Raw genomic sequence first — 11,005 nt, 5'->3', positions numbered from 1 at the left:
GAGCAGGAAGAAGAGAAGAGGAAACAGGAAGCGAGAGAGAAGGAACAGAAAGAACAGCGGGAGAAAGGCAGGAAGAAAATGCAGGGCATAACAGAAAACGTGATGATGAACGTAAGGGAAGTTGGCACTTTAAGAAATTGACGTTTAGTTTTAAGAAAACAGTTCAGAAAGTTTGGGAAAAAATGAAATTAAAAAAAGGGCTGGATGAATAATAATGATAATAACATGACGTGAGAAGAAAATAAATATTAAGAGTAAACTGAAACAAAACTAAAACTAAATAAAATTTTAAAATGAAGAAAAGTAATAGTAATAGTAATAGTAATGATAATATCCAATGTAGGTATAAGATAATAATTTGGATTATTATGTCAGTGTTATGATGCCCTGATGGAATAAAAGATAAAAAAATAAATAAATAAATAAACAAAAATGAAATAAATTAATAAAAGATAAAACAAAAAAATTTACACTAAGATAAAAAAAATAATAAGAAAAAAAAAGGCAGAATGAGTGAATTAATAAGGGTAATAACATGATGTGTGGGGAAAATAAATATTAAACTATATATATATATATATATATATATATATATATATATATATATATATATATATATATATATATATATATATATATATATATATATATATATATACTAAGATAAAAAAAAAATAATAATGGGTGGAATAATGAAGCACTTCAAGTTCATGTAATATTTGTATTAGGTGATGATTTTGGAAGAAAAATTAGTAAAAAAATAAATAAAAATGATTAAAAATCAAATAAATTTATAAAAAAATAAAAATAAATCAATAAATCAATAAATAAATATGGAGTAACAATAAAAGGAAATATAAGTGAGATAATAAACGACAATGATGACCAATGAATTGGAATAAAGGGGAACAAGATCTCGTTCCAGAGGAGTGGTCCCCACTGTACAGTTTTTGCAGCAAGTCATGCCACAAGTTAGAAAGTTCATCATTCTAATTCAGTATATAGAATAATGAGCGGCATTGTGTTAATTAACCATTGAAAGACTCATGGACCTGATGGAGTCCCTCCTATTGTTCTCTGAAACTGTGCTCCCCATGGTTGCACCTTGCCTAGTCAAACCCTTTCAACTCTGTCTAATAGCATCTACCTTTCTTTTTTGCTGGAAGTCTGCCTACATTAAGCCTGTTCCTAAAAAGGGTGAACATTCTAATCCCTCAATCTACCATCCTATTGCTTTAATTTCCTGCCTCTCTAAAGTTTTTGATTCTAAGTTCAACAGGAAGATTCTTAAACATGTATCACTTCACAACCTTCTATCCGATTGCCAGTATGGGTTCTGTCAAGGCCACTCTACTGGTTATCTTCTGGTTTTTCTTACCAAGTCTTGGTCATCCTCTTTTAGGGACTCTGGTGAAACATTTGCTGTTGCCTTAGATTTATCAAAAGCTTTTGATAGAGTCTGCAGAAAGCTTTAATTTCCAAACTACCATCCTACAGCTTCTCTCCTTCTCCCTGTAATTTCATCTCAAGTTTTCTTTATAACAATTCTATTGCTGCTGTAGTAGACAGTCATTATTCTTCTCCTAAGTTTTTTTCTTCTTGTTCTTCTCCACTCCTTTTTGTAGACATCCAACCCTTCGGGAAGTAAACAGTTTATGAAGGGAAGCCACAGAAGGCCTGACTTCTGATCTCTAAAATTTCTGATTCGGACAGAGCAAACTTAATGTTGTTTGGGTGCCTCAAAAACGCAATTCCTCTGTCTCTCAACTTGACACAATCTTCCAGACAACTATCCCCTCTTCTTCAATGACACTCAACTGTTTCCCTCTTCTACACTGAACATCCTCAGTCTATCCTTTACTTATAATCTAAACTGGAAACTTAACATCTCATCTCTAGTCAAAACAGCTTCCATGAAGCTAGGCATTCTGACTTGTCTCTGCCAGACCCACCTTGCTGTTAACTCTGTACAGGGATATTATCTATGTATGGAGTTTGCTTCACATACATGGGGGATTCCACTCATACCACTCTTTTAGACAGGGTGAAATCAAAAGCTTTTCATCTTATCAACTCCTCTCCTCTAACTGACTGTCTTTAGTCTCTTTCTTATCACCACAATGTTGCATCTCTTGCTATCTTCTACCACTATTTTCATACTAACTGCATGCCTCCCCTCCTCCCACAGTCTCGCTGCACAAGACTTTCTTTCTCTCACCCCTATTCTGTCCACCTCTCTAATGCAAGTTAACCAGTATTCTCAGTCATTCATCTCTTTCTCTGGTAAACTCTGGAACTCCCTTCCTGCTTCTGTATTTCCTCTTTCCTATGATTCCAACTTTTTCAAGAGGGAGGTTTCAAGACCTTTAATTTTTGATGACTGCTTTTGACTCTGGGGACCAGCACCTCAGTGGGCCTTTTTTTTTTTTTTTTTAATATAGTTGCCCTTGGCTGGTGCCTCTCCTACATAAAAAAGTGTTAATGCCAGAGAGAGAGAGAGAGAGAGAGAGAGAGAGAGAGAGAGAGAGAGAGAGAGAGAGAGAGAGAGAGAGAGAGAGAGAGAGAGAGAGAGAGAGAGAGAGAGAGAGAGAGAGAGAGAGAGAGAGAGAGAGAGAGAGAGAGAGAGAGAGAGAGAGAGAGAGAGAGAGAGAGAGACTCAAAGGTCATAGGATCTCGATAAGATTATAGAAAAACGCTACCTCTTCCACTAGATGGCGCTTGAGAGAGAGAGAGAGAGAGAGAGAGAGAGAGAGAGAGAGAGAGAGAGAGAGAGAGAGAGAGAGAGAGAGAGAGAGAGAGAGAGAGAGAGAGAGAGAGAGAGAGAGAGAGAGAGAGAGAGAGAGAGAGAGAGAGAGAGAGAGAGAGAGAGAGCATTTTAAGATTATGCAAAGACAATGCCAGAATTTTTTTAAAAAGTCAACTTGTGATGGGCTTCATTACAGTCCTGTATGTTCATGTAGGTCAGGCCCTGTATACTACACCTGACTGAATACATAAACACACTTGAGGCAAGAAGAGAGAGGGGCCACCCCATTACAATATATTCATGTAGCTCAGGCCCTGTATAATACACCTGGGTGATATACAATCAGAACAAAGATATACATGTACATAAGCAAAGGTTTACTGTACACACACACATTTATTGAAAGTCACACCTGCACTGCCAACAAAACAACTGCTGGGGCCATTACTTCCACACACAGGTATGGCTGCCACCAAACATGTAACACACCGTCCCACCACCACTACCACACGCACAGGTGTGGCCCCAGTCATCCACACAACACACCACATCAAAAGTGGATCCGCATGTGCTGGGTAATATCACCCCTTGTCTTGAAATAATTGCCACAAACATCACACTTGAACTCCCTCAAGCCAGTGTGTCTGAAGGCATGTCTAGTGAGATGAGTAATGGTAGAAAACCTTTTGCCACACTCTTCACACTCATAATTTCTAACACCACTGTGTGTCAAGATGTGTGTGGTGAGGTGAGAGCTTTGGGCAAATTTCTTTCCACACTCTTCACACTCATAATTTCTAACACCACTGTGTATCAAGGTGTGTGTGGTGAGGTGAGACTTTTGGGTAAATTTTCTTCCACACTCATCACACTCATAATTTCTAACACCACTGTGTGTTAGGGTGTGTGTGGTGAGGTGAGACTTGAGGGTAAATTTCCTTCCACACTCATCACATTCATAATTTCTAATGCCACTGTGTGTCAGGGTGTGTTTGGCAAGGTTAGACTTAAGGGTAAATTTCTTTTCACATTGATCACATTCGTAATTTCTAACACCATTATGTGTCAGGGTGTGTCTGGTAAGGTAAGACTTCCTGGTAAATTTCTTTCCACACTCATCACATTCATAATTTCTAACACCATTGTGTGTCAGGGTGTGTGTATTGAGGGAAGACTTACAAATAAATTTCCTTCCACACTCAAAACATTCATAATTTCTAACACCTTTGTGTGTCAGGGTGTGTTTGCTGAGGTCAGACTTACTGATAAATTTCTTTCCACACTCATCACATTCATAATTTCTAACACCACTGTGTGTCAGGGTGTGGTACTTAAGGCCATTTCTGGATACAAAAGTTTTGTCACACTGCTGGCACTCAAACTTGCTCTCTCCTCTGTGGACAGAGCTGCCTGTTTCCAGGTAATTCTTGCCATCATGTCTGCACCTCCCCACACCTGAGGCAGACTGCTGCTGCTGCTGGCCACTCATGCTGCTGCCCAGCCTTACAGCATGTCCCTGAAAGAGTGCATCAGCTTAGTCAGGTTAGTGTTGGTTAAGACCTGGTTAGGATAGGATTTGGCTAAGTTGGGATTTGGTGTTTGTAAGATAGGGGAAGGGAAGGGTTTGGTTAGGATCAGGTTTGGGGGTTAATGGCTGCCATGTTCTGCTTTACCAGCACAGTTGAGAGACTGAGGCATGGCAGCTAGTGTGACTTGCACATGACAGCACAAAATTGCAATATTAAAGCATGTGCATTATTGTGCAGTTTTCCAATCAGTCTGTTTTGTGAGGCTTTAGAGAACAAGGGTGCAGAATGAGAGGGAGACCAAGATCATGCTAAGAGGGGAGATTAAGCTGGGTCAGGAGTTATGTTAAGTAAGAGTAAAGCTAGGTTTGATGGATCTAATAAGCTTCAAAGAATATATTTAATGGTCATAAATCAAAATGATGTTTTCACAATATTTCACTCTCATTTTCATAATTGTATTAACCTACAGAAACATACGATAAGGAAGATAAGAAAGAAAAGTTTTGTATATAAACAGAACCACTCCTCCAACTCATTTCACCTGCCATCCCCCAACACACTTAGCTTTTGTCATTACACAGCTTACAAGTAACAGTGACCTTGGCAATAGACTGGCTTAAATAAGTATGGAAGGATTCCCAACACAGGTATCTCACCACAGGAGTACAGACTGTTCTTTACATTACTGATGTAGGTCACTTGCAGGGCCCTTTCTGACCAAATTGAGGCCCTAAGCAAAATCTAATTTGGAGGTGCCCCCCTCCCACCTCTCCCCCTCCCAAATGTATTATAGGTAAAAAATGACCATATAACATGCCATTTAACTTCACAACCTTTATTAATAGTAACAAATGTACTGTAAGTATAAATACAGTAGGAAACTGGCTGTCAACAAGGCCATTTTATTACACACAAGTCCACCTTGTCATTAGACAGGTGCAAATTTACAATGAACTAGAAAAATAGGCTTACTTGATCTAAAATGGAGATGAAAATGAGACAAGATGTGCTCTTGGTCTTGTTCTTGTTGGGGTTTGGAGCCCTTACAAGCTGTGGTGCCACAGCCTCTAGTGCCCCAAAGGTGCTGGTGGTAGCCAAGTTATCTGGTTAGATTCTGGTAAGTTGTCCACTTTTCTGGAGGAAGACCCTGGTGTGCTTGAGCATCTTGAAGGCTAGGCTGGAGTCTTGGGAATCATCCAGTAGGTCTGCTAGTGATGGCCTGTAGATATAGAGTGATGCCAGTAAGTGGAGGAGAGCAGTGCAGTGGGAGTGGTGGCAAGGGCAGTGAAGCAGCAGGTGTTCTGGAGTGTCTGGCTGTGTGGGGCACCAGGGACAGTGAGGGGTGTCTGTCAGGCTCAGCCTGTGCATGTGGGCATTCAGGTGGCTGTGCTCTATCCTGTTTGGTGACTGCAGTGTCTAGGACACAGATGGAGGAGTGGGTCCACCAGTGGTGTTGTGTCCAGTCTGATGCGTCCAGGTGTTGTGTACACTAAGGTGTCTGTCAGATGTCTTTCCCAGTGTAAGTTACAGTCTTTCCATAGATTGGTCAGTAAGTCAGTCTGGTCTGCGGGAAGGTCTATGGGAGAGGGGTGGGAGTGGGCCTTGCTTGCCACTCTGTCGGCCACAGTATTTCCCACAATGCTGATGTGGGAGGGGACCCACTGAAGTTGGTTGTCAATATGTGAAGTAGACATTTGGTGTAACAGGTGGTGTATTTGAAGGCAGAGGGAGTGGTGTGATATGATGGAGTGGCATTGGATGAGTTGGAAGCCTGTGAGGGAATCTGAGAAAAGTTTGTGTGAGCAAGGGGAGGTATGAGTGTTGGCACACTTGAGGCCCTCCTTTATGACAAACAGTTCTGCCATAAGGATAGAGGTGATGGCTGGCAACCTCCAGGCAGTGGTAATGGAGAGTGACAGGATGAAAATGGCTGCTCCAACTGATGGGGTGATGGGAGGCATGAGCCATCAGTGTATGTGTGTAAGGTGTTGCTTTAGCATGTGTGCAATAGTGTCAGGAAAGATGTCCTGCCCAGTGCTGGGCAGCCAGCCTTGGACCAGGGTGTCTTCGTGTGGAACTCCCAAGAGACTTGAAGAGAGAGAGAACCAAGGACCCAGTGAGGAGGTTTTCTCTAGAGTGAGAAAGGAGGATGGGATGACCTGGAGGATAGCAAAGAAAGAAAGGGCTCTGCCTACAAAGTGAGTGCAGGCTTGATAAGGTAGGGGACCATGAAGTGGTTCCCTATGCTGTCGGAGGAAGAGGGAGTGGAGGGCATGGCTACCAGGGGTGGATGCAAGTTTGGTGTAGGCACGGTCAAGGAGAGTGGAGTGTCAGTGTGACTGTGAGGATAGGGAGGACTCTGCCTGAAGGGCTGTGAATGGGGAGGAACTAAAAGCTCCCAAAGCAACTCTTACAACTTCTGGGGCAAGAGGAACCATTTGGGTTGCTCTCTCTCGGACTTCTTGGTGGACAGTGCTTCTTTCTCTCTCATTACTCTCCGTGGCCTCCCTATCAGGATTGGTCCAGTTTCAGGGAACATCTACCTTGGACCTATGTCTGGGGAATGGCCCCCTCCACAATGCCATCAGAACTGGTCCTTACATGGGAAGTGACCATCTTCCTGTAATTATTTCCTTCCTGTCAGTGCCACCACCACCTCCCCTTTCACACAAACCTCAATGACCATTCAAAAAAGGAGATTAGGGTACCTTTCAATTAAGGTTAAAGTCAATCAACCCACTTCCCTCCCTTCACAAGACCAAATTCAGTACCTTATGGACACCTTGCTGGACATGGGGGTCCCATCACTTTCAGTTTGTCACTTCCCCCTCCACACCTGCACTTTCAGAGTTCCTTTGTGATCTCAGAAGTGTGTAGCAACCCTTCAGACCAAGCACCATGCCTTAAATACATGGCATAGGAATCCCATCATCCCCCTCCCCCCTTCACAGATGCTTGTGATTCTTAGAGGGATGGTACAAACACCTTATTCTTGATGAAAAGCATTCTGCATGGGCCTCCCTTTGTGACTGTCCTTTGCTTCCTCATCTTCCTGGGCCTGGTAATTCTTCAGAAAGATGGTGCACCCTCAACCCCATTCACCTTCCTGTTAACTAGTAATAGTGCCCTTCTCACCACAAATGCCCAGAAAGTGGTACACCTTGCCTCACACATCCACACCACACTCAGTTCCCCCAACTTTGTAGCTGCCCCCAGCATGCCTTCTTCACACCCTGGCCACACTATTAGTACAGCTATTGCTCCCCAGGACCTTTCCTTGGCTTTACCCCCTTCCTATGCACATAAGTACTCCAGTATACTGATGACATTTCCCTGCTCTGCTCTGCTTCTTCTATCCAGGAGGCTCAACTCAACCTCCAGCGAGGGTTTGACAACGTCCACTCCTGGACAACGTGTTGGGGCCTGATGGTGAGTGCCCAGATGTCTAGCCTTATGTGCTTCACCTGAAGGCGTATTTCCAACATCACAGTGGTCACCATTAATGGCTCTCCCATGCCTTTCAAAACCCACCACGCACACTACCTGGTGACCTTGTGCTTCAAGAGGCTTTAACCTCATGAAGTCCCTCTCAGGTGTCAAGTGGGTCACAGACAAGCATGCTCTCCTTTGCTTTTATTGTTCCTATATCTATAGCCACTTAAACTATGGATGTGAGGTTTATGGAGTGGCCTCACCATCTCTGCTCCAAAAATTGTAAGTGCGAAAAAATTCAGCACTACGCATTGCTTTGGGAACTTTGGGAGAATGCATCTGGGAGCCACATCTCACAGATCCCAACAAATAAAGGTGAACAGGAAGTGAGTGTGGTTTTAAAGACTGGAAGTTTCCGGTACAGGGACCTGGTGATCAGACTGGTGCAAAGTTACAATGAACTAGAAAAATAATCTTACCTGATCTAAACTTAAGGTGAAAATGAGAGAGAACAAGTCAGCACCAGCGAAGGGAAGTGGATGAAATGGATGAAGTCTGGGGGTACACCTTTGTAACGGTGACGGTGTACCTATGTAGCCTGTGTGTTAAGGCGTTTTTACCAGCGCATCAGAATATCAAACGCTATCAAACAGTGTTTGATGTTCTTGCTTGGTTTTACCAAATGCCTGGGACAGACGTTTGATATACGGCAGCGAATCTGCCCAGAATAGCAAACTCGCACTGTGATTGGCTGAAAGGTATTGCCATTCCTTTCACATTTAATAATCACGATTCTGAGGTTCTAAGGATTATGATAATTGTTTTATATGAAAAGAAGATCAAAGTAGTAACTTGTTCCTGGCATTAGAATTCAAAAGAATTGTCCATAAGACTTGAAATAAATGGTTGTGTCGTCTTGTGATACATCGACACCGTTCAGACATATGTCTAGTGAGGGACGTCCGTGGCAGTTCATGTGGTTGTGACTTCGTCTTCCAGTTATGTGAACTTGGTATAGTTTATGCTATATTTCTGTATAATACTTGCTGAAAAATAAGAATTAAAGGATTACCTTATTGCTGTATGCTACTGATATCAGTAATAAAGCAAATATATCGGAGAAATGATATTTGTTTTGAAATGCTGCTGCGATAACACGAACATTGCATACATCATGGATGCTCCATTGTTGTAACTGTTCTGTGTAGCAGCATCACGACGATTTCATTCCACATTTTAACATTCCACAGAACATTTTAAATAACTCTATCATATCCCCTCTTATACATCTCCTCTCAAATGAAAACATGTTTAATTCCTTTAATCTATCTCTATACTCCAGGCACTTTAATGCTGGTATCATCCTAGTTACTCTTCTCTGAACTGCTTCTAACATGTTAATATCCTGCCTATAATGGGGTGACCAGGCCTGTATGCAATACTCTAAATGGGGCCTAACATATGAATTATATAAGCTACACACCACTTCCTTACTTTTATAACTAACATTTCTATTTATAAAACCCAGGATCCTATTTGCCCTATTTCTTGCTTCTAAACATTGCTTTGAAAATTTCATAGTCCTGTCTATCACAACACCTAAATCCTTTCCTTCCTCTACTGCCTCTAGCCAACATCCCTCCATCTCATAGCTAAAGTTTGCTGTCTTTACCTAAATGCATAACCTGACACTTTTAGAATTAAACTCCATCTGCCACCTGTCTGCCCATGCTATCAGCCTGTCCAGGTCTCGTTGTATTCTGTAATTGTCCTTTTCACCCTGTACTGCACATGCTATCAGCCTGTCCAGGTCTCGTTGTATTCTGTAATTGTCCTTTTCACCCTGTACTGCACATGCTATCTTAGTATCATCTGCAAACTTTGAGACTTTTCTACTAATTCCTATATCTAAATCATTAATATACACCAAGAAAAGAAGAGGTCCTAGCACTGATCCTTGGGGTACCCCACTAACCACTTCCTTCCACTCAGACATTGCCCCATTTAATACTACTCTCTGTTTCCTATCAGAAAGCCATGAGAAAGTGTATGAGTATACTCTTAGACCTATACCGGTACTTCTAATGGTTTTTCATTATTGTCAGTGACTGCAATGTTAATGCATCAAAGCAGCGTAAATTTAACATATTTTTTTTGGCAAATCTCCAGAGGACCCTTAGTATACAAATAGTTAAAATTAGTATTGGTCGGCAATAATTACCTTTCCATGAAGTCACAAGCTACTGCTGCTGCTACTGCTACAGCACCCATATCTGCCTCTGGCTGCATCTCTGCCACGCTTGCAACTGCTAATAGAGGCATCATAGGTCTTGATAGAAGAGACTGGTTTTCCTCATTTTCCAGATAAGTATCAGAGTCGGTGCTGCTGTCCATTATCTCGTCCCTTAACTCACTTCTCGTAGTCTGGCTTTGTTGATACTCAAACTTCCCACCACAGCTGCTGTCTGTGTTATGATCCGTACGACAATTTTTCCGAGACGGTGCGAGCGAGAGTCGTCTGGTAGCACAGTAGTAGTGTTTACCAAAAGCCCAGCCGAAACATCAGTGTTTGGATATTCTGATGCGCTGGTAAAAACGCCTTTATACTGCTGCTGGCTGGATCACCCCTCTTCCGAGGTTTCCTTACGTTGGCTACTCTCAAATGTATTTACTGCGATCTCTTTCTCCAGCTCTGCAATAAAATCATCTTTTTAGTCTCAGCATCATGTTCATTGGATAGGAGCAGGAATTTGGCAAAATTTTGTTAGTGATTGTATTGTCTTGCGGAAAGTTTAGGTTCTGTCAGGTGTGTGTATGCATCGCAGTATAATAAAAAGTGTTCAACAGTTTCATCCTGATGTGAGCTGCATTGTGTGTTTCCATTGATGTGTCTGTCATGTCAATATTCTGGGACTCCTTTGGAGCCTCCCTCCTGCCATGTGCATAAATCCGGCTGTTGCCTGTATGTGATGTCTCTGTATAGGAAGACTGATGTGAACCTGTCTGACTTTTTTTTATTTAATTATCTTTTTTATTGTTTTACATATAAACATTTTGTTTTATATAATACTGATAAATAAGGTCCATATAATGAACAGACGGCTCCCTGCTTGATGAAGCAGCTTTCCTACCTACATTTCTGACAAAAGCGACACCTGTCATCTTTTTCATGGCAGCTGTCATTGGCTAGAACTGCCTCTTACATGAATCTTAGGCCTGCCGTTCTCCTCTCCCCTTCCGAGTAGATACCAATATCCTGTGTTTGTCTGAGTATGTGAAAAGTCCAACTGATATTTTC

General features: G+C 41.9%; 2 protein-coding genes across 2 annotated transcripts in view; both read right to left on the bottom strand.

The window, feature by feature from the left end:
* Nucleotides 1-815: 815 nt before the first annotated feature.
* LOC135090637 (apoptotic chromatin condensation inducer in the nucleus-like) overlaps nucleotides 816-11,005 on the bottom strand; it is a 107,173-nt gene continuing 96,983 nt past the window's right edge. Inside the window, 3 exon segments of the mRNA XM_063987578.1 lie at nucleotides 816-4,262; nucleotides 5,248-5,494; nucleotides 9,929-10,399. The gene's annotated coding sequence lies outside the window, so the exon portion shown is untranslated.
* LOC135090412 (zinc finger protein 441-like) lies at nucleotides 3,377-5,643 on the bottom strand. The gene is made up of 4 exons (XM_063987165.1): nucleotides 5,422-5,643; nucleotides 5,248-5,325; nucleotides 4,010-4,262; nucleotides 3,377-3,468 (listed from the first exon to the last, which is right to left on the bottom strand). The coding sequence occupies exons 1-4, from the start codon at nucleotides 5,641-5,643 to the stop codon at nucleotides 3,377-3,379; spliced, it is 645 nt and encodes a 214-aa protein (XP_063843235.1).

Source organism: Scylla paramamosain, chromosome 35, assembly GCF_035594125.1.
Source record: "Scylla paramamosain isolate STU-SP2022 chromosome 35, ASM3559412v1, whole genome shotgun sequence".
Classification (NCBI taxonomy): domain Eukaryota; kingdom Metazoa; phylum Arthropoda; class Malacostraca; order Decapoda; family Portunidae; genus Scylla; species Scylla paramamosain.
This window is presented reverse-complemented; position numbering and strand designations above follow the sequence as displayed.